Below are 24,070 nucleotides of genomic sequence, written 5' to 3'. Positions count from 1 at the left end.
AGGCTCCCAGGAAAGCTACTCTGTCAAAGAGAGGGCAAGCTTAGACACACATGTCTGGGAAGGCAGGGAAGAAATATCTGTCCAGTTGTTGAACATTTGTTCTGGCTGCTGAAAGGGGCAAAACAGACAGTTCATGGAAAGCCAGGATGTCCCTGATGACAAATACTGATTGAGCAAAATCCGAGTACAACTCAGGGTACTATAATTTTTAAATTTAAACTTCAAATCTGCTTCTGTACATTTTATTAATCTAGAGATTGTGCAGCCTTTAAAAATGGAAATATCACTGCTAGAAAGAACTACAGATGCTAATAATCAGTGACACATTACCCACATTTCATTGTAAAACAGATGTGTGTATTGATCTAATTATAATGACTAATATAACATAGGCCTTTGACATACATATGCGAGCATAATGTTTTCTGTGAGTCAGTGCTTTAAATATGATTTTGATTTTGTTTACTTTCCTAAGTTCAGTGTCAGAGAAGGAAAGTATATTTGTTACAGCCCAACAGATCAAAAGAAGCAGAGAAAGTCTCTGGGTATTATCGGAAACCCGTGTTTTGACAGTAGGCATTTGCAATGGGTGAGTGGAATGTTATGATCTCCCGCTTCACTGAAATTACTTCTTTTAAATGATAATACTTCCTTACTCTGAGGCTGTACCACAAAAAATTATGGAACATTTTGGAGCCTGTATTGTGTACTATTATTTTTAAAAGATAGTATCCTGCTTCCTTTTTTTCCCTATAATCTTTGTTTTCTTCAGAGCAATGTGCAAATACATGCCTTTTTGGAAAGTGACTTGCCTATGCCACGGCTCAGATTATGGCCATTTAGCACTGTGGTCATTCACTGTCTGGCTAGCCTTACTTTTCAGTCAGAGTGTTGACTGACTGTGCACTGAGGAGTCTGAATAACAAAAATAAATAAATCTGAATTCAAGAGAAGAATCAGCAGCAGACTTTTAACAAGACACTACAAGGTACAACATACCTTATTTACCAGTCAAGCAGAATTTAGATGCTCTCACTCACACATCTGATTTAACTTTAGAGGTTTCCTAGATTCAAATACAGACTTCCCTTAAAGATCAGCATGATGTCTACTGTGAGTGCCAGAGGTGAGTTCTCCTCCTTCCCATTTGTGCCTCTCCACAGCCACTCAGGCACACACAAACCTTGTAGCCAGGTGAAATCAGCCTCAGGTGTGGGATACCCTTCAGCAGTCACTTTCCAGCTGGAAGCCTTTGCTCAATGTCCGCTGTGGATAACATACATTTTGATAGAATTGCAGCTCCGAGAAACTGCACTGTTTTTCTAGATATAATCCCACAAACGCATGAAAAGCAACTCAGCCACTGCTTACTGGCACTCCTCATCAACAATCCCCATCAGAAACTTCCACTGCTATTATTAACTTTTGACTGACTTTAACCATCAGAATAGAAATAGTCTACGCATAGGCTCTCCACAAAGAGTTTTGTTTTTTCAAACTGTGTAAATATTAGTATTCTCTTTAAAACAAGCAATCCAACCAACCCACCACCAGAGCTTTGCCAATATCTGACTTAACATCAACACAGTACACTTTTAATACCTTAATGGGTGGCAAAAATAATTTTTTGTTTTTCCAGGGTACAATCCCGAGTTCAAAGCTGCCTATCCCAAGCCACAGCGAATAATTCACACAGGTTTTCTGTAATTTAGAAAATGCAGAGGAAAAGCCCTCTTAGTGCTGTGCAGTGGAATTTGACGGATGCTCGCTTGTAATTCTGCCCACGTCCCAGCTGCCCTGCACAGACTATTGTTCCATGTAGCCATGGAGCCAGCAAATCAGACCAGACACAGTCAAAAGGGATCTGGCTGCTACTTTACCACATCAAAATCACTAGTTTTTCATGGGTCAGGACCTCTCCTCTTCCATCAAACAATACAAATAATTTGGTGCCTTTCAAAGGCCTGCTGTTGAAGCAGTTATCTTCTTCCTGCTTTGGGAGACAAACTTTGTCTATTGCCTTCTCATGTAAGGAGAGGAATGCAGCAAGAAAAATCAGATTCTTTTCTAATAGGTAGTGCATATTTGAGAGCTTATTCGAAGCAACTTCTCAGACAGAAAAAATACAAGCTGGTTTGGTGATATGACATCTCTACATCTTTTCCACGTGGCCACAACAATGATAAGAAAAATATCTATTTTTGGTTAAGGGATGCATCCAAGCTTATGGTATGTGCAGCATGTGAGATTGGCTTCTTTCACTGCAAAGAATCTTTTAACAAGTGGCACCTGAACTTCTGTACTTTGAAAAAGACCAGACATATTTCTGTTGCTTCTTATTTTTGCCTTTAAAGAAGATGAAGAAGACAATATTCAGTACCTGACAGCTACATGAAAGAGATACCTTTAATGTGCTACTGCATCTGCCTGTTTTTCACTTAGATGCAGTATTGAGGAACATATGTTCTCATCTACAACATGAAAGACATTCTATTCTAAAACACCCAGTATTTGAAGGACATGAAACAAATATTTTGTTTATTCAAAGCTGGGTCAAAAATTATTCAGAGAGATCATCTTAGAAACACAAGTGAGGTAACTTTTTAAGCAGTTCACAGACCTACTGGATATTTGGATAAATACTTTTCCATTATTTCACTGCTCAGCAGGAAACACAACCACTTGTCTCATCCATAAATCCTCCTGAAGCTTAGAAGTCAAAGTTCAACCACTACTCAAACCTGTATAGCACACAAAATTTGACTGAAGTTCTCTGATTTAAATGTCTCTGATAAAGATTTTTACTGGAAGAATTCCTTAAGAAACAGTAGGCTTTTCCTTCTGTTTTTAAGTTTAAAGAATCTGTTTTAAAAGTAGCAGCTGCCGAAGTGCAGCGACACCATTCCTGACAACAAAGCAAAAGTGCAGCACATCTTCCAGGGACATTCCTGAGGTTAGAGAAGGATTCCCTGCTTTTCTGACAACAAACTGTGCTGTGAGTATGTGCGTGGGTATTTTGTTTTCAGCCTGGAATGTTTTAAAAAACTCAAAACTCAGAATCACAGAGTCACAATTTATTATCCAAACAAGAAATTTGGTCAAGAATTTATTTTCCTTAAGAAAAGCAGAAAGAGAAGAGAATCTTGGTGGGCATGGTAGAAAATGGAGGTCAGAGGGCAAGATTCTATCTATGTCCAAGAAGGATGAGGTAGGTGAGATACAAAATGTTCTTATTCCTTGGGATATGAAGACCTTAAATGTTTTTTCTGCCGTATGTTCAAGGATTTAGTACTTCTACTAAAAGAGACAACATACAGAAAGCATAAAGCAGTCTCAAAAAAATCCCTGAGGCTAGAAGAGCTCTTTAGATCTCATTTAGTCCAACACTCTTCCCTTTAATTCACCTTCACCCAAACCTTGCATTCCACAACCATTCAATTCTCTGCTTGGACACTTCAATTTTTCTCAGTTCAGGTCGCTGGGTAAGGGCAGATCAGAAATATCAGGAAAGGGGAAGGGGTACATTTCTTGTAGTATTTCTGGTTTCTGAAAAGAAGCAGGTAGGTCAAAAGAATTTATGTAGCAGCATTTATTCTTAAGATACATCAAGGGTAAATGTGCTTCTTTGTAAAATTTGTTGAAGAGATGTTTGTAAACTTAGTAAATCCAAGCACAAGCCAACAAATCTCAGACAAGTACACTATACCTTCTGACTTTAGTTCACTGCTTTTGTAGTGTGACTTGCCAAGAGCCAAGTAGCAGCTCTTTGACCATGGATACAGTGATTGTTTCAGGATCAGCTTCACCTTAAAATTTTTTCCCTCCCATGAAGATTTATTCTATTAGAAACCACATCTGGCACCATGGGAGCCACACCTCCACCCTGTCCACAGAAGAGGGATGGACTGGAAAACTTCTGTCTCCTCAGCCCAGAACTAAGTGACAAAAGAGAACATTGAGTGGTTGGATCAGGAGGCTCTGAGACACATCTTGCTGAGACAGCACATGCTGCAAACCATATGAAGCTGGAAAAGTCTCCTGGGAGCACAATACTGTGTATTTGCCCTGCCCTTAAGTGTTTGTTTATTCCAGCCACAGTCAGAAAAAGGGCACTGAACCAGCAGGATAATTTCTTTGTCTCAGTAGAGTCATCCTTACATCAGTCAGTCCCTTAGAAAATGGCAAGAGAGAGAGAAATTATGGACATGAAGTCCATATAAAATATGGTGCCAACACAGAATGTGTGGAAAGCACAGACTGAATTCCATAAAGCATGAGACTTCACGGATAAACCATATCCTGAGGTCTTTCAGAGAGACTTGTCCTTCCCCAAACCTGCCTGCAATACTTGTTTGGGGAGAAAGGCAAGGCAGAACAGGTGATAGCACAGTGCATTGTCAGGACAACTCTCACTGACTGGATGTTCTGGAGTCTGTGTCCTTTCTGGGCTAAGCAGAGAGGGATCATCAGGCCCACAGGGGCTAGCTTGAAGTCCTGTCAGTAATGTTTTAACTGGGACAGATGTCTAAGGAGAATGCATGGCCAGAACATACCAATGCACTGAAAAGCCTTTGAAATCCATCTTAACATGATATTTGCTCTCCAATTGCCAGAAATAAGGCCACCTAAAATTGACATTTTAATATTTTTGGAGAATAGAACTGGAGCAGCAATGGACTTTTTAATGGTTCCCAAATGACACTGCCACCTACCACTCTCTGCAGGTGACCCTCCTGTATTCAACTGTATGAAGCTGGAACTGTGTCTTTGTGCATGAAAATCACAGTAAGACTCTTCAACTCTTGCATACACATAACTATGCAGGAAGTACACATGACAGAGTCTCTAAACACTCTTGCAAAATACCCGCAGGTCTCATTTTTTCTCAGGATTAGCAGTGCCCTGAAAATTGGAATGATCAAACTTGAAGCAAAAGCTAAGAAAAATATACTAAATCCCCTGTGCTTTTGTGCAATCCTAAATGGAATCATAAAAATGATAACAAAAGCAAGTTTCCTGTACCAAAACAAAATGTGCTCTTATGTGAAGAAAGAGAAAATGAAAACTACATTACAGCATCAATAGTAAGGATTTCACTTCTCCATGAAGGTGGCTGCACAACAGCTACAAAACCTCAGACCCTACCCAGATACATCAGTATCATTCATTCATAACCCTGAAAGAAAAAAAGAAAAGGGAATGGAAGAAGGACACTTTACACAGGGGGAAAGGAAATTTGCAGTTAACATCATCACCCTATCTATTTAGATATTTTTCAATCAGTCAGAGATAAATGGCCACAAGAAAAATATGATCAAAGCCCCAAACACTGTGTAAACATTGCATGATGTTCAGAGACATAAAAGGCATGATGCTTACAATTTCGAAGTTCTTACATAGTGTTTTTTCTGTTGACAAGGAGCTGGGTTCACAAAACTGTATTTTCCACATGCAGGTCCACCAAATAGCCATAGAAAAATACCATGGGCAGAACCACATTGTTCAGAAGTTCTGGATTGCTACAGTTCAAAGGTAACTTGGCCCAATAAAGGAATAGGAAAATTTGGATACAGATCCAAACACCCTCCATGCTTGGCAACATTGAATCAGTTTGGATTTTATCCATCTTTACTCACTGAACATTCATTTTTAATTAGGATTCCTTGGGCCATGGGAGCTACCAACTGCTGGACTCAGAAAAAGACCTGGCCATAACTCATGTCTCTGAAGGGAGGTTCCAGACAGGCAGAGAGCATCTTTGTACCTGCATGAGGTATGGAAGGGTAATAAGCTGTAGTTGCCCTGAAAGACAATAGCCAGGTGAAAGATGAAAAGTTCAGAGAGACAGTTTATTGCTGCAGGTGGGGAGCACACTCCCATATATCACTCAGAACAATCACAGCTCTCCTTAACAGCATATCAGGTGTGAAAGCAGGCAGCCCACCCCAGCCCAACAAGAGAGAGCTTCAGCCCTGAGAAAACCTTTTTACCATGCTCGAGCCCAGCCAAAGCAGCCCAGTGTGAGTTGCAGAGGGTACCACTGTGTCCCTCTGCCACCCTGAAACACTACCGTAAGGGCAAGCCACAATCCTGCTCACAGGAATCCTGCAGCAGGTTCTGGAGACAGATTTGGGAATGCAAGTAAGACCTTTCAAAGAAAGAAGGCAGGTTAAGAACAGCCAGAGAGGGAGGACAGGACAGCAAAAGGCAAGAGGCTGTGGTTACCTCTCCTGACAGATGTGACTTTGCAGAGAGGCAAAGGGGATTTTCACAGCAGGTCTCACCCCGAGCGAGCGACTAAAGCTGGTATTTCAATAACACTGCCCCAGGGAGAGAGGGGCTCCAGGCTCTGCAAACAGCCAGGCTGCGCTGTGTCAGCTGCACTGGAGTGCTGATTAGGCACTTTTCTCCTCAGAGCAGACCCATTCAGCAGGAAACGAGGCCACATGCGTGCTGCCAGAGCTGAGAAAGCCATATCCTGCGGGTCAGAGGCTCCACTGGCGTGCGTCAGCACACTTCCAGAGCAGCAAAGGGAGCTGCACTGTCGTACAGAGGGAGCTGTGCACCCAGCCTGGGGAGAAAAAGGGAATGTACTGCATGTTCATTTGGGATTTTTGGTGTATGGGTAAACTGTGATGGCATTGGGTAAGAGACATAAAAAACCTTGAAAAAACTTTTTACAAAAGCAGAAACATCTCAGCAGCAGCAAAGGGGTGGAAGGGATGTAAGATTTTAACAGCGAAGAAAGTCAAATCATACAACTGCCACCTTTCCTGATTGCCTCAGTTCCAATAGCAAACCCTTCCAACAGAGGGACAAAGGAAGGTTGCATTTCACCCACCTGCAGCTCAAAAGTGAGAATTGATTTGTAAAACGTCATCCAACAAATCAGCATCAAACCTGGGAAAATGGGAGGTCAGAAGTTTATGTTTGCCCACAGCTCACTATCCTGACTTGTGCAGTCTGGCCCATGAGTATATCCTAAGGGATTGGCACAATGTAGATTTCCTAAGGTGTGTTGGGTGCTGGGTTACCTGTTGAGTGCTACTGGCAGTACAATTTAGAGAGAGCAAGAGAGACATATATATAGATCTACAAGTCCTGTTCTAGCTGTGCAAAGAAAAGCTCTCCCTTAGCAAAAAACCTGAAAGGGCAGCATCACCTCAGCTCATTTATGCTGTGACAAGCGAAAACGACTTTCAGCCTAGACCACTTTTAAAAGTACCTTTGGAACTTTAGAATAAATATCACTTTAAGAGTAAGAATCACTATATATGTTTTTATGTTGTTGAAGAAGTTTCAAGCCGGAGCATTAAAACTGATTCTACACAAAAGACAGAATCCACAACACAGAGGGAACTGTCAAAAGTACAGAGATCACATGCTCAAAACAGAGAGAGTATGTTTTCAGTAAACTGTCAGACACAAGAGACTTCATAAACTGTCAGACATGAGACATTTCATAAACTGTCAGACATGAGACATTTCAGAAGTCCAGATGTGCCTTTGACTCCTCTTCTGTCTTCTGTCATAGGCAAATACATTATATAAAGCCTTGTTCCCAGTTAAATGATCTAGCTCTCTCCCAAAGCTTGTTAGGGCTCTTGATGCAATTAAATGAACTGTTGGTGCCAACAGGAATGGGGATTGTTGACAAACAACAAAAATTGAAACTGACTCTTGCAGTGCATCTTTCAGCTCTGTAGGGCCCAAGAACTCACATGAGACCTTAGGCAGACCTTAGTGATGTCTTTACACCAGTATTTTGTACACACCATTAAAAGATTAGCAGGCTGAAGTAATTTATGAGAGACTTGAAGTGAGGCATGAACAAGCCTAGCAGAACTATATGAGAAGATTTAAGATGTCCATCCAGGCTAATATCTTCTCTCAAGCAACAGCAAGGAGTACACGCATTGGAAGGGTATGCAAAATCAGTCATCCCTGGTTTCCTATCTCGTAGCAGACCAAGGACATCCTGAAATGGATGTCATCAAACTACATAATTGCTGGTAGAATGTTTCTGGTGAATTTGTCTGTTTGTTTTTGAATTATCTTATCTCTTTGACAGGATTTCCCTTTAAAAGAGTAGATTTGAATCTACAAATTTTAATTACCTCCCCAGGCAGCATAAATTTTAAAAACTGCTTCTGCTTCCTCAAGTCTGATGATTGCTCTGTGCATAATCCAGACCTGTCACTCTCTTGTGAGAAGTGTTTGCTGTATGGACACCAAAATCTCTTCCTGGAGGAAACAAATTACAAGATTTTAAAGGCAGTTTTCAGTCTCATAAGGATCAGATTTAGCATACGCTAAATTATCTGTGATATTTAAAAGCAGACATGTATGATCCTGTCTAAGCGATTACTAGGAGAGGGGTGGAGTAGCTAAATCTGTACTAATTGCCCTATCCAGGGAAGCAGAAATGCCAATGTGTTTGTATCATCCATACTTCATGCAAGCTGAATATATAACCCATCATACCTGCTGGCAGAAGTATTAAATCCATATCTGGGGAGATTTGTAGTCTTTCAAGTGACAATCACTTCAAAAGGAGCGCAGGGGAGAGGCAGGAATGGACTGCAAGGTGCCAACTTCCCTTGTTCCTTCTGGCCTAGCACTGTAGGACCATTTGTGAAAACAAGGACATTAATCTTAGGGTGATGCACCTGAAGCTACTATATCAATTAATTCAGGATGGTCTTAGAGAGGTTGATTGTTAGTGGTCAGTGGGTGCTGTCACAGCAGAGGGTATACATGAAAGCACATAATGGAATGGCAATGATTATAGTGGCGGATGTGAAGTATGCTCGGGTATCAACATCTATTCCTACTGTGAATATGTGGTGGTCTCAGACGATAGGGTCTAGGAATCCTATAGATAGTATTGCTCATACTATTCCCATGTAGCCAAAAGGTTCTTTTTTATCTGAATAGTAAGTCACAATGTGGGAGATGATTCTGAATCCTGGGAGAATTAAGGCGAAGTGAATGCAATGTCCTGGCACAGGTGTCCTAAATGCCTACAGTGTTCATCCCCATGCCTGCTGATGGGCTGCTCCTGCCTGGCAGACCCCCTTGTCCCCAGGCTGCCACCACCTGAACCCACAGAATGGGAAATAATGTTAGCTAGAACTGCCAGGGAGTGGTGGTCCTGTTCCAATTATGGGATGGGATGAATGGAATGGGCGCGAGGGCTGCAAAATTCCCAGCACATCCAGGAAACACGAGAGGATGCCTAATACAGCCTTCCCCATCCCAGCTGTCTACCCCGCAGCCTCCAGCTGTTTATGCCTCACCTGCTCATACAGAGGTTTTCTGTACTCAGGGAGGGAGGAAGTTTCTCATTTCCCCTCGACACAGACCCGTGTCCTTTGGGCAAGGGGTATGTGTGTGCAGAGAGGATGCTGAGGCTAGAGATGGGGCATCCCTGTCTAGCCCTGATGCCACCCTACAGGCACAGTGAGGACAGAAACGACAGGGAAAGGGGGCGAGAAAAAGCGGAGAGCTGAAGGGGGCAGGACTCTGGGAAGCGCAAAGGAGTAGAGAGGGAAGGAAGAAAGCGCGAAAAAAAAAAAAAAAAAAGGAAAAAAAAAGGAGGAGAAAGGGGAGGAGATGAAAAGCAAAGGGAGAAGGGAGGACCGCGCGGGGAGGAGGCGAGAGGCCGGGGAGGAGAGGAGGGAGGCAGCTCGGCAGAGGGGACGGGACGGGACCCGGCGCCCCGCGGGCCATGCGCCTCCTGGCTACGGCGCTGGCCGCCCTGCTGGCCACGGCCCCGGCCCCAGGTAAGCGCCAGCGGGACCCGATCCTCCCCCGGCCCCGGCGGGACCGAGCCCTCCCCCGGCCCGCCTCGGGCAGCCCCCGGCGAGCGCGGAGCGGGCCGGGTCCCGCAGCAGCGGGCGGCTGGGGCAGCGGACAGGCCGCGGGCCAGAGCTGGGGGTCCGGGCCCCGGGGCCCCTCCGCCCGCCCGGCCGCTCCCTGCCCCGCTCCGCTGCCGCTTCCCCGGCTCCCGGCAGCAGCGCTTCTTCCCAGTGATCCCATCCTGTTTAGAGAAGAAAGCCAGACTCTCCGTGCAAGTTCATGGAAATGGGTCCTCGGCTGTCTTCTCTGCCAGGCAAAGCCGAAGGAAAGGGAGATTCGGCGTTGTTTTTTTCCACAGGTGCCCTGATCTTGTTGGCATCAGGTGGAAATGGAACCTGTAGGTCACTTGTAAGAAGCGTCCTCCCTTTAAGACCCTTTATTCCTCTAAAAACAAAGGCATATTGGACAATGTTGCGTGTCCTGAAGCTGCAGAACAGACACAGAGTCTGGATCTGTACTTCCAGGTGCAGTGAGCTTAGAGGGGTGGGGAAACCTTGCTCATTTATGGCTAATTAAAGACTTGCATTCAAACTCCACTGCAGAAGGGCAGGAGATGGTGGAGGCAGAGGTTTGGTTCAAGTCCGTCTTTAGTCAATGCAGAAGCTTCTCTGAGGGGGAGCTTCTGACTTGTGAAACTTGCTGACAGATCTGTTCAACTGAAAACAACTGGTTGTTTTCTGGTGCTGTTGCTAATTAGCTCCTAATTATTTTAATTTAAACAAAGACCTTTGCTGCTTGTTGGCTCATCTGCTCTTTTTAGTTGTAAGGAAATCAAACGAAAGTAGGCTTTGACAGTAGCATAGCTTCACTGAACAAACTACAAGACAGATAAAAGCCATCCCATATGCTTCTGGTCGTGACAAGATGAGATCAGAAGGTAACCACCTCCAATCCTCAGCTATCAGTCCTTGCAGCACTGGAGGCTGGGTTGCAGATTCTGCCCGTGGTCTCTGTGGAGGAAGAGAGAGAGGCCCATATACAGCACTAAACCTGGGCTGTGAGTAGCTGAGCACAGGAGCAGCTCCACTCCTATCTCAGCTGGAGTAAACTGGGGTTCTCCTACAAAACCACAGCCATGCTGAAGCTGCTCACCACATGTAAGGACCCAGTGACCACTGTAAGTCCTCTGGCACTGTTCCAGCACAGACAGAGGGGAGAGGCCCTGGCATAACAAAATTTCTGGGTGCTAGAAGTATAGTTTTTTATAGTTTTATATTTGTTACTCCTGACAGTGCTGTTAAAGTGTTTTGCTGTGTAATATGGCAGACAGCAAAGTCCAAATCTAGAAAATTCTTGGACTTGAACTAGTGCAAGCAGAAGTGGACTATTTTCAAACTGGAATTTTTTGAAACAGAGTTTAAAATTTCCTGAGTCCCCACTGGCTACTGAGCAATGCTGGTGGAACATACCAGAGGAGCAAACAGGTAAAATGTTGGGATGGGAGCAACTAAGCAAGCTCATTGCAAAAAGGAGAGAAGTTTGATGGTTAAGCACACTGCAAAGAAATCACCAAGTCTCTGACTCTCTCTCCTCCCTTTCTATAAATAATTTCCCTTTCCAAGCAGAAATGAGACTGAAACTCTTGTGGTGAGCTCCACCTGAATGGCTGCATCGTACTATACCGGGAAGGCAGAAGAAGATAAACAGTGATTCCTCACTTGAAACAGCAATCGCAAGTCTAGAAATTCAATGCTACGTTGGCACACAAGCCTGCTCTTAAGTTGTGAGGTCTCCTGCTCTGGGCAAGGAGCCCATTACAAGGGTAAACCTCATGTTGGGGCTGACCAGTGCCTGCTAAAGACAGCAGGAACATGTCCACTAGTGTCTGAGAGCCTTGAATGAGGGTTTTGCTTTCCACATAGGAGGGAAATGAACTCTCTCCTTAAAAATCCACTGTTCCTCCTCCAATGGCAGTAGGAGGATACAGTCACATGGATACTGTTTTTCTGCTTTATATAAAGCATCACCTGACCCTATTCAACATGAGCTGATACCATGATAAAAGCAGCATGAGATTTCCAAAACTCTTCCCATTGCTGTACTTGTGCAGCTGCACCAATGGGAGCCACAGAAGGAAGATAAGGAGACAGATTCCCACTGATCAGAAACATGAAGGATGCAAAATTTGATATGTCCCTATTAAAAGGCATGTCCCTAGAGGAAAAGTAGAAGTATTAAGCATAAAATACCAATGTTTGTAAGAGTGTAAACAGCTAGCTAGAAAGGGATCAGAATCTTAGTGTACAATGCTTTATCTTCTCACAGAGGTGTCCGTCATCACCATATCTGACTTCCTCTGCATTTTCTCTTGGGTACTTCTTGGCACTGTGTTCTGCCTAGTTTGGAATTAAGCAATGATTTCTTTTTATTTTTGCCTTTTATTTTGGGATTCTGTTTCACAATTACTCCTAGCCAACTTTTTCAAAAAAGAAATTCACATGTCAGGAAAATGACATAATTGTTTTTCTTTAGAGTTTTCATGACATGTTCATATTTTCAGTAGAAAAAAATGTCTGTGTTTTTCATTTACCGAAACTATAATTTTGTAAATGATTTATTAAACATTCATTGTTGAAATACATGTGAGGACACCAAAAAGTGTTGAAAATCTCAAAGTTATTCCTTATTTACTAAGCAGCACAACCTTCAAATTTAATCTTATTTTGATAGCAGAGACAGCCATTTATTGGCTTTCCTTCTGCTGGTAAAGCACCAAGGTTGGTAAGTCCAGAGAATCATAACTGAAGTTTCATGCCTGGAAAGCTTTTGGTGGGATTCAGCCTTAATATTAAATTTCAACATCCTGTTCTACTTTTATGCTTTCTACAATCCAAAATAACCTCTTGCTTTGGCATTTGTGTGAATTGCAGACAAATGCATTTACGTGAAATGCAGACAAACAATGCACCTCATCCATGCTTGGCTGCAGTTTCTTCAATAGTTTTGTTTTAAAACCCAAACAGTTCTTTATACAAAATATTTTCTCCTTCATAACAAAAGAATAATGTCTACGTGGAATAGACGTGCCATTCAGTCAAGATTTGGACAGAAGTGGCACAAAATAATTATCATACTATTAATTTTCAGAATTCTTCTCAAACAGTTGCAATGCAACTTCTTTAATTTAGTGGATTTAGTGTATGTAAGGTGATATAATTCACCACTTCATTTCACTGCTTCACTGGGACTATAAAACCAGTGTCTCTGTCTCCAAAACTCCTTCAGAAATAGAATGGAAATACTTTATTTGCTTATTTTGAAGATAAATATATGTTTGTGTTTCAGGAGCTGATGTCAGACAATAGTCTCTGCCAAAACACTCATCCCCTTTGTTAAAATGTTCCTTGCTGATGTGTTAGAAAAGTGTCCAGAAATGAAGAAAATAATTTTCCCAGAGTTGCAATTCTCATTAGAATTTGAGTACAGTACAGTATTCACATAACAGGAAGTTCACAGTTTAGAGGACATTTCATGCTTTGCAGAGTGCATTGCAGGGAGTGCTTGCTCACTGCTGGAATATGGTTCTCTCTCTAGTGGATGCCCTCAGACCAGTAGATTACACATCACAAGTTATTTAGGGAACACATTGCCACAATACAGCACTGGTCAGAGACAGGCCACTCTCTGATATGACTAATCAGGACTTTCTTAATGTGCATTAGGAAGGAAATAAAATGAGCGTTAATTCCCATGCCTCAGAAAATCAGTCCGGTATAAATCAGTTATGTTAGGAAAGGGAAAACTTCCTCTATTTAACAGCTGTGGACACTTTTTTTAGCCTTCACCTATACTGGCTATTACTAGAGAGACAAAGAACTGGTCTAAGTGGTGGTTTAGGATGAAAAACATTGAAGACAAGAATCAGAAATTAATGGAACAATGGAATAATCATTTGTCCCCATATTATCTCATGTCATATTTTGTCATGCAAATACTGTCAGATTAACTTGAATTTGTAGTCAGAAAAACTCGTCTGATGAATTTAACCCAGGTTTGAGGTGACCATTTGATTATGACAAGGAGAGCATTACTTAAAACAGAGGACATGGGCAACGGTAGGATATAGAGAATCCAGTGGTCTTCCAGTGATAATGTAAGGAACAGTATGATGTAAGGTCTGCACAAATGATGTCTAAAAGAAGTAGACAGAAGCATGCACATTGAAATGCTAACCTTATTAAATTAGCATAAGAAAAGGACAGCACATTGGAAAAACTGAGGATGGGGTAACAGAAGTGGAGCAGAAGTTAGAACAGCTAAGTCACACACTTGAGGATTAGTAAGAAGGTCTTTGATATGCTGGTGACTGAAAATGACAAAGAAGGGAAAACACCCAAGTATCCTATTTATTTGTCACCTGACATAAATCACATATGAAACTATCATGAGAAAGGACAAGATAATTCTGGGATATACCAGGCAAGGTATATCCCAGTCCAAGGTATATCCCAGTCAAATCTGAGAAGTACTGTGAGTATTCCACAGGACACTGAAGAACTCCAGACACTGCCTGTAACTTCAATCAATTACATTAAAAAAAAAATACAATCAAACCCAAAATTGAAACTGTAACCAATGCAGAGAAGGACTGTTAGGGTGAATAGGGAAGACACTACTTTACTAGAGGAGACTAACAGAGCCTGTCTTCTTTAGCTCAACAAAGCAAAGGCTGAGGCCAGATAATTGCTTTGTATATGGAGTCAGGAAGTAAGCTCTAGAGAAGAAAACGCTATTTTAAGCTTAAAGCTGGCACAGGAACAAATGAGCATAAACTGGGTATTGAAAGCATTTAGCCTGGAAGTCCTAAGAAAGATGCAAGCTCTCAGAAGAGCTGGTCACAGAGCAATTTCCAAAGCTGTTAAAAGACCGATAAATGATTACGTGAAGTTGGTCCTGTGACAGTAGCAAGGTGTCCATGTCAGCTCTAGGTTATTGATTAGTGACAGAAAAAATGCTGGGGCAGACTCACTGAAGGAGGGCCTCATGCCATCCTTAACATTCAGAGAGAGGCAGACAGTGTCAGGTTCTACATTAAATTATTGCATTAAATTACTGCACACTAAACAGATGCCATCAGTTTTTACTGCTATAGGCTTGCATGCTGGGACAGATTATGGTGCTGTTGTGTCAGTATGGAGGATTCTGACCATCTTTTCTTTCCTTACAGATGTTTGTGAGGCTTTAAATGTGACGGTCTCTCCTGGACCAATGGTGCAATACTCTGAGGGGGATAATGCTACCCTTTACTGTCACATTTCTGAAAAGAGGAAGACAGACAATTTGCTGGCTGTCCGGTGGGTCTTTGCTGCATCACCTGCCCAGGAGCACCTGATGATCAAAATGACAAAGTTTGGGTCTGTCCAGTACTATGGAAATTATACTCATCATTTTCACAAGCAAAGACTTCATCTTCTTAAAGAGAAACATGGAACTATGTACAAATTTCTTATTTTAAGCCTCCAGCAAACAGATCAAGGACATTATATATGCAAAGTACAGGAAATTGGCAAACACAGAAATAAGTGGACAGCATGGTCAAATGGTACAGCAGCTACTGAAATAAGAGGTGAGAGATTACTGATTTCAGGTCTTTAATTTCTTGTTGTCCTGTGATCCCTTTTTTTCCCTTGTAAATTCACTCATAAGACATTTGAATTTAGATTATATTTGAGTGTAATCTGTGGATAGGAGAAGAAAACCTAATATTCACGTTTTGCCTCTCTCTTAGTGTTTCCCTTGGTCTTAGTTCTAGTCTAGCAGCAGTTGGTAAGTAGCACTTTTACTATCACTTCAGTACTATTGTTTATATCACTTGCAGCCAGAAAGCAGAGCTAGAAAAGCAATGGCCAGCCTGCTGGTATTGAACTTGGGATACAATGACCAGCAACAAGTGGCAGATGCGAACCGAGTTGAAAACGAGCCATCTCTTTGGGATGGATTAGCTGAAATCTTAAATCACCACACCCACCCTTTCAGAGATGGGTGAAGTTGGATTTTGAGAACAGACTCCTTTGCAGAGGTGGTTTTGTTTAGCAGCTATGCCATCAGTGCAAGCTGGCAAACTACCTCCCTTCTTGTACCTCTTTAAACAGACAAATTGGTATCGCACAGGGACAACTTTAAAGATAATGCCACAAAGCAGTGTTGAGTGTTTTCTCATTCACTGAATGAAATAAGTTCCTAAATGCCTGTAGTAGAAACATATGGATTTATCAGGACTCCTTGGAGATGGAATGGCATGTTCCAAGTAAGTGGCAGCAGAAGAAAAAGCAATATAAAATATTGTCACCCCACCTGTCATACTCTTCCTCTCAAAGAGACACTCCACATCTTTCATAGCTTCTCAGGCTATTGCTAATTATAACACTGAAACCTCTCATTACTTTTCATAGCTAAACTATGGAGTTCAGATCAATGAAATTATTGAAAAGAAGGAAATCCATAATTTTTCAGTCCAGTCCTTAAATAATATTTCTACCCAGATTTCTAGTATGAGTCATGAATATATGATCAGAATAGGGATTTGAGACCTCATGACTTCATCATTTTCACACTATCTGCTCAGCTGTATTGCTGCTCTCCACTTCAAATGGCCCAAAGCAGAGCAGGAAACCTGAGACAAGAGAGGAAGGCTGGCCAGCCTGCAGAGAGTTTTTGACACCCTGTGGGGATCTGAGGCAAACACCACAACCACCCTGGCCCATTAAAAGCATATTTATTCTAATTGTAAATCTAGATTAAAAAAAACAAATGATATCTGAAATATTGCATGTCTTTAAATGTCATAGGAACTCTTCTTCCACTCAAAGCCTCTTGACTGGAAATAAAGGACCACCTTTGCTAGCATTTGCCTAATGCACCCTGAGTGTACAGTACTTGCTGTGCTTGAGAGGGAAGGTAGCTCTTTTCCAAGTACTGATAAAGTTTCCAGTTTTCCCAAAAGTAACACTTGGGCTTTTCAAGGAGATTTTATTCCAAACGCATTTGGTATTTTGTATTATGATCAGTTACACTTTTTATTGCAAAGGGATTTACTTATATTACAGTTAGACCCAAGGTACAACAAAAGGAGCAATACAAATTGCCTGAAGCGTTTGGATACTTAAGTTGTACTGCTTGTGCTTTATCAAATAAGGTAGCAGTGTTCCACCACATCACAGTTGCTGTGTTGCCTAATGTTTTGTTCCAGTAATGTCTGCAGTTATGCCCAAATTCAAAATAGTATCTTTATGCTAAAGCACCAGACAAATTTCTTAAAACTTTGCACATCAAGTAGAGGCAGAAATAGAAGAGTCCCTTTTAAAAAAAAAAATTATGTACACAGAAAGAGGAGATTACTGTGCAAGATGCAGATTTCCAGGGGGAAAAGAAAAGGATAATTCTGCTTTTTCAAAACGTATCTTGCTCTTGAAGAAAGTTGACAGCTGGATCTGTAGTATCTACTGCTATTAATTTATATTCAGATTTTGTTATTTGCTAGCAAGTTTGCTTGTGCAAATTTGCATAGGCCATTTATAAGCTGCAAATACATTTTGTCACAACATATAAATTTGTAAAAATACACATATTGGACTTACAGAAAAACAATTGAGTTACAGGCTACAATTCCTTACCGTGTAATGATGTCATTTAAATTTTACTTACATATCTGCCTTGTACTTTAGTGGCAAAATACATTTCTTTGGAAAAGAAGCCTTTTTGTGGAGATTGAGTCCTTACAGTTTTCTGTTCCTGCACTTGTGTCAACTACAGCAACTCTGTGGTGTTTTCACAAGGTCCACCTGAAATTTGAAATGTGTTACAGTTTGCCCATTTCAGCGTTGTGAATACAAGACATCAGATAGCATTTATAAAGAAGGCTATTGTTAAATCTTGTTAATAAAACCAAGAGAAATCCATGTGCCAGTGTTGCCAAGAAGTGCCTCCTAATCCAGCCACACAATGGCAGACAGTCTTCTGTCTAATATAAGGTCAACCTTTTCTCCTTTCCCCCTATTCTCATTAAAGGCATCTCTTCCTGGGCTTGTGTCATCAATGTCAGACTAAAACCAAGTCAATTATAGCAGAGAACACACAAAAAGCCAAATTTATCAGAGACAAAAAAAAAATTCAGAAAATGGTTCTTCTACTCCCTTCCTATCAGAAAAATAAAAATAATTAGTATTCTTCTCAGAACAGTATACAGCACCCCAAAAACATAATTTACAATTAGGCAATCCCTCATGATACTCTCAGGAAGATGTTCCAAATGGTTTACAATCAAGAGAAGAGACTACTTGTAGGAGGACAAACACAGAAAATTAGGCAGTCCAACTATAATCCTACTGACATGGACAACAAAAACAAGGAGATGATCACAACAATCTGTCTTGTTGGGAAGCTTATTTATCAGAATTTCCCATAGAAGAAAGTCTGACTTCTTAAATATTAGTTACATGTGGCAATTTCTAACAGTAAATTACACGACTACAAGATTATTGTTTTTCCCAAAATGAAGAAAAGCCCTTTTCTCAGGGAAGTTATCCTGCAGTACTTGCCAAAAATCTACACATGTGATGCTTTCATGTAACAAATGAGTAATTTGTTAAAATATTCAGGATGAGCTTCCCATCCCAACTGAAGAGAAGATTTCATTAGTCCTGAAACTTGTATATCCACTGATCTAGCCTCACCTTTCACATGCCTGCAGGGCACTCCTTAGTGAATTCCCTTGCCAGTAAGATGCTTGTTCTGTAATGATTTGCCACATGAAGCTGTCTTGGAGGTTCAGACCTCACTTGCAATCTGGAGGACATTGCCAGATTCCCATTTCATTGCAGTGATTGCTAGAGAAAGAAAAATCATGGAATTGGCCTAATCATCTAATTTGATATCATAAAAAATATCAGCATGCATAAACAATCTGGCTGAGGAGAGAGAGGGGGTTTTGAACAGCATTTCAGCAGTCAGAGCATTTGGATTCTGGTTCTAGGCTGTGCAGCTGTTATAATATTGACCATCATCCATCCTCCTGAAACAGAGAGAACAAGTCTGTGACAATTCTGAACTGTTTCATCAAAAGGCAATTAGACAAAGCAAAATTGTGCGGCACTGAAGTCTAAGGCAAAATACATTTACTTCCAGAGGTTCAAACTTTTTATGCCACACATTTTTCAATTTTTGTCATATCTTGTTTTGTTTCTTTCAGTGATTTCATCAAAATCTTCTGATCATCCCACTTTCAAGAAAAATCATGAAGCTTGGAAGTTTTTTGAAGGTAAAGATACATCTAGCTGCTACTGTGTTTATACATTATGTTAGTTTAGTCCAATGGACAAGACAACTAAAGTGCCCCAGATCAGGACCAACTTTGCTAGTTCCTGTGCAAACCCAACCTTGCCTGAGAAATCATCCCACAACGTACAAGAGGTTCTGGAAAAAAGAGAGTGGAAGAGTCCAGCTTCAGTTTCTCATATATCTGTTATGGCCAATGGGAAATAACCACTGGAAATATGTTACACACCTGAATAAAAGCCATGAGGGGAGTTTGAAAAAGAAAAAAAAATCATACAAAAATTTCAAGCCAATGCTGCCAGTAGAAGAAGCAATTGCAGACTTGCTTCTTCCCCAGCCACTCAGCACTCTCCCTACTGCCACTTTTCTTGTTTTATTGTGTGTTTGCTTTTTTTCTTTGTTACAAAAACAAAACAAAACAAAAAAAAAAAAACAAAACAGCTGTTTGAGCTGGGAAACAACCCAAATGAAGTCCTTTTGTGTTTTGAGTTGTTGCTCAAAAAATCTCCAAACCAGTTCTTTGCTTGCTCCTGAAAGTCACAGCTCATTAGCGCAGTTATGCCTATTTGCATTTATGCAGACTTCAACCAAATTTCAAACTGAGCAGGATACTATAGGAAAGTTTCAAGAGGGTTAAACTACTTCTGAACTGTTACCCTAAATCTGTTGGAGCAGATTCTGTTTAGATCTTGTAGCTTTTTTCTTGTCCCATTGTCATGAATCATCAGCTGCAGCAGTGACCATCATCTGTACTTGGTTTCAGATCTGTACGTGTATGCAGTGTTTGTGTGCTCCATAGGAATCATCAGTGTCCTCCTGTTCACCCTTGTCATTCTCTGCCAGTCCCTTCTCAACAAGAGGAGATCCACAGGTGAGTGAAATGCCATTCTTGATGACTGCAAAGCCCTTGCCAAAAAGGGGGGGCAGGGGGAGAGGAGAAGAGAATGCAGAGAAAGCAGGAAAAATAAATATTTCCTTACCTTGATTGTAATTTTAATTAAAATTAGTAGGAAGAGAAAAATTCTACTGGCCATATTAGATTACAGGCATTTTCTTCCCTTTAAATAGAGAAGAAATTAAACTAAATTTGTTTGGACTTTTCAAAAATCTTCTACCTTTGCACCAACATAAGTTGAAAGTAGTTGGAACTTCTTTCAGAGGAGACCAAGTGCTGAATCATTAAGTTGCATTCTGACCAGAAGCTAAAATTTTGCATGAGTCACGTTTCTCCGAACATGTAGAGCGGTTTCAAAGCAATCTTAACTCTGTTTTATTTTATTCTCCTTTCTTGAGTAGCTGTCAATATTCTTGGGAATTTGAGGGGTTTTATCAGCACTATCTCACTTGCAGTATTTTCTGAGACTAAAGCATCATTTCAACATTCAAATCTGTCTTTTCATAATGATATTTCAAGATCAAGGGTTACTGTGTCAATCTTGGCCTCAGAGAGGGTTTCTCAAGGAGGCTGCATCAAAGCAGCGTTGTTGTAAACAGAAGTGCTATTTCAGATCTGTGGAGTAACCAGTGCAGGCTGTACTTTGATTTCAGTTTGAAAGTGGTTTATTTGGAGACCTCAAACAAGCTGCAGGGATGAGATACCAGCACACTTAGCAGCCACCATGTCAGAGGAGAGTGTAAGGACCACCTCTGAACAGAACCTTTTTCGGAGGAGCCTGGTTAGTGAATTGCTTTGTTAGTGACAGGAGAGAATGATGACTTTGCTGCCTACACAGGTCCCATGAAGGAATGAGTGACTCAGATACACCAGTGAGAAGACATTCAAGCCAGAAATAGATGTATAGAGAAACCCTTGCCTGACCACAAACACATTTCAGACTGTGGCTCCATCTTCCTGGTAGTGCACTTAGCAGAGTAACTCTGATTCTAACTGAACCCAACAACTCTGCCAAGAGGAAGGAGCAAGATCGATGTTATTCTTCTTACCCTGTTAAGTGATGACAAAGGTTTTGTGCCAAGAGAGTACCCACACTTAAGTATGTTGGTCATGATGAGTCACCCTGAAGCCACAAGCACTAGACTGATGTATCCCAGTTTTTCTTGAGCAGACATTGGGCTAGAATTTGCTTGGTTTTGTCAATTTACTGCTGTGAGCATACAAGCAGCTTCAAGGAAAGGTCTATTTACATTGAATCAACACCTGCTAAATATTGAAATAATATACAGTATAGAATAAGGATTTACAAAAGAGAAAAAGTAGGTGCTTCTGAGCTGCTAAAACCTTTCTTTGCTACCCAAATATCTGAATATTTGCATTCTCAAAAACATGTCAGCTCTGTTCATGAGCAGTCTGTTACTCCTGAAGGATGAGTCTGCTGTTCTCCTGTGGATTTACAACACAGGTAGATGGAAGCATTGCCTTGACTGGCTTAAATGTTGTCTCTGCATTAGTCCAGCTCCTGGTGCCCTCCTCATTTCCTTAGGAGCAAAATGCAGCTCCTGGGAGCTGTATAGCTCCCTTAGAATGGGAGAATTTAGCAAAGTCCAGATATGAAAACTTTCCTGTAGAGGGGGAAGGGTCATGTGAGTGTCTGCTTTTCATGGCCTTTTAAAGAACAGAGAATGAAAAGGTAGGGGCAAATTTGTGTTGCATTCAACTTCACATCATGACCCAGGGATGCACTCTCTCATCCTTTTGAGATACAAATTGGCAGTAGGCTGACCAGAAGAGCCAGAGTCTGTCCTTTAAGAGAGGCATAGAAGCCACAAAGCCACAAAAGAGCATCTTAATAACCCTGGCTCCTAAAAGGCTGCAGTGGGGGAAGCTGCCCTTGCTCAGGACTACTGACTCAAAGGAGTATGAAGAAGGATTTACACAGCTCACACACACAGCTGTCAGAGACATGATGATGGCTGGACTGGACCTCTGATCTGATCCCAGAAGGGATCCCTTTATGCCTGTGGCCACAATCTGACTTACATTAGCAACAGCCGTGGCTCCTGTGGGTGAATGGTTTATTTCAGGCTTCTGGAAACAAATACAGGCACCACAAGGGAAATACATGTCTTCAAAATAAAATTACTGGCCTGTTGTGCTTTTCCTTAGCAAGCTGTCTTTTTACTGGGATGACCACTGGAATGTGTGTTGCCCAGCATTTCCACAGCAGATTTTTTGGTGTTTTTCAATACATTCCCCTCTCCCAAGACTAGCTATGTCTTCTTCAGTCAGACTGCATTGTAAAGCACAATACAATGTATGGTGACTATCATTAGCTCTCCCAGTGTAACAGCCTGGCAACTCCACCATCTCAGCAACACAGGTCTGTTTGCAGTGCTCATTTGAAACTCATAAACTATGTTGGTGTGAAGCCACATTTTATTTCTTTTTTTCTTTTCTTTAACAGTGAAGCATTACCTGGTGAAATGCCCCCAGAACAGGTAGGAGATTACACATCTCTTTGCTCTAAACCAAGGTACCAATTCTGGATTTGTTTTGCTATGTGTGCTGAAGAATAGAAGTAATGTTTTCAAAATGCTTATGGGAACATAAAGATTCACAGATCCCTCATGTTCATGAAAAGGGAGAATCTGCCTGGGCCAGCTGTAGGTCCTGCAGGTGTTCCAGTGACAAGCCTCTCCTTGATGCTCTGAATTGCTTTCTGAAGAAGCCTACTTTCATTCTGTTTTGGTTTCTAGGGTTCCCCAACACCTCATAGGATGGTAATGACTTAAACTCTCCATGCACACAGATCCAATCACGATATTACCCAGGGAGTCCACACCCAGGGTTGGAGTGGGGTTCAAAAGCAGATTTTCAAGGCCCACAGTCTGTTCCCAGCTGAAGACTCAAAGTGATGGAAAGAATTCTTCTGCTGCAGTGTTAATCACTGTCCCTTTAAATACCATCAGCTGCCAAAAGTTTTTTATGGTGTGGCTATAAAGCTATAATGATTTCCATTTTATGATTTTCCTGATATGTATATTGGACTGGAGCTGCAGTACCAATATATGACAAATATTTTACAAACAAAAAAGATGAAAGAGGGCTGCCTCATAACAGCACAGAAACACAGCTGTTTCCCAGTTTTCAGTGACAGAAACCATGTGTTTCTAGCCTTGCAGTTTAAATCCAGTCCCTCTTGGTATCACATACTGTTTCTCATAGTCTCTTTGGACACTATGAGATTCAATGCCAAGTATAGCACACCCTAGATCCTCAACAGTGTGATTTTAGTGCATTCTCATGAGATTATCATGGTATTCAATCTAACTGCCACTCAGATGGAAGTGAAATCAAAACAAAGCAGCACAGGGTTCAGGAGAGGCCACTACAAACCAAAACTTCCACGTTATTTATGGACAGATCTTTGTTCTGTGACCTTGAGCAGCCATTGCACCACCCAAAAATTTAGAGACAGCTCAGCAGTTTTCATTTCTTCCTGCATGTTTTCGCTTTCCCCCTTCTTTATTAACCGCTGGGACAAAGTTGGAATTACAAAAAAACAAACATACAGAAAAGAATGGGCAGGGGGAGGAAACCAAAGTATATTGGTAGGGAACATGAAAAGAGAAGAAAAATGAGACCCAACTGAAAAAATGGAGCATGGCAGTCAGATAAAAATGCATAATGCAAACTCTGGGTCTCTGGGAATAGATGATGTGAAAGTGATACTGCTGCAAACACTGAACTTAGGGAGAAAACAAGCCAATGTGATTTCTTCACAATAAAACAGATTCTCTAGAACGGAAAGAAATGCATGACTCTATATGGATAAAAAAACATGGTTTCATGTATTTCAGTATGACAAGTTATGCTAATGAAATCCTCAATCACACAAATGCATGCCTAAAGTGCAATGACTTTGGGGCTTTAAAATTAAATACCTATGACAGTGTTACCAGCATCATAATTATGTTTCACACTTGTTACCATTTATTTTCCACCCTCTGCTCAAAACACAAACCATCACTTCCTTCA

At 41.3% G+C, this 24,070-nt stretch overlaps 2 protein-coding genes across 2 annotated transcripts in view; one reads left to right on the top strand and one right to left on the bottom strand.

Moving 5' to 3' along the window:
- C7H10orf71 (chromosome 7 C10orf71 homolog) overlaps nt 1–6,404 on the bottom strand; it is a 73,869-nt gene extending 67,465 nt beyond the window's left edge. Inside the window, exon 1 of the mRNA XM_026799710.2 lies at nt 6,226–6,404. The gene's annotated coding sequence lies outside the window, so the exon portion shown is untranslated. The remainder of the gene's footprint in view (nt 1–6,225) is intronic.
- A 3,215-nt stretch (nt 6,405–9,619) lies between these two features.
- The window catches only part of VSTM4 (V-set and transmembrane domain containing 4), a 32,206-nt gene continuing 17,755 nt past the window's right edge, over nt 9,620–24,070 (top strand). The window contains exons 1-5 of the mRNA XM_005481255.4: nt 9,620–9,785; nt 15,029–15,427; nt 19,049–19,117; nt 19,898–20,005; nt 22,497–22,530. Coding sequence (XP_005481312.1) covers nt 9,731–9,785; nt 15,029–15,427; nt 19,049–19,117; nt 19,898–20,005; nt 22,497–22,530 — 665 coding nt within the window. The 5' untranslated portion in view covers nt 9,620–9,730. The remainder of the gene's footprint in view (nt 9,786–15,028; nt 15,428–19,048; nt 19,118–19,897; nt 20,006–22,496; nt 22,531–24,070) is intronic.

The sequence above is a fragment of the Zonotrichia albicollis genome, chromosome 7, assembly GCF_047830755.1.
Source record: "Zonotrichia albicollis isolate bZonAlb1 chromosome 7, bZonAlb1.hap1, whole genome shotgun sequence".
In the NCBI taxonomy this organism is placed as follows: domain Eukaryota; kingdom Metazoa; phylum Chordata; class Aves; order Passeriformes; family Passerellidae; genus Zonotrichia; species Zonotrichia albicollis.
This window is presented reverse-complemented; position numbering and strand designations above follow the sequence as displayed.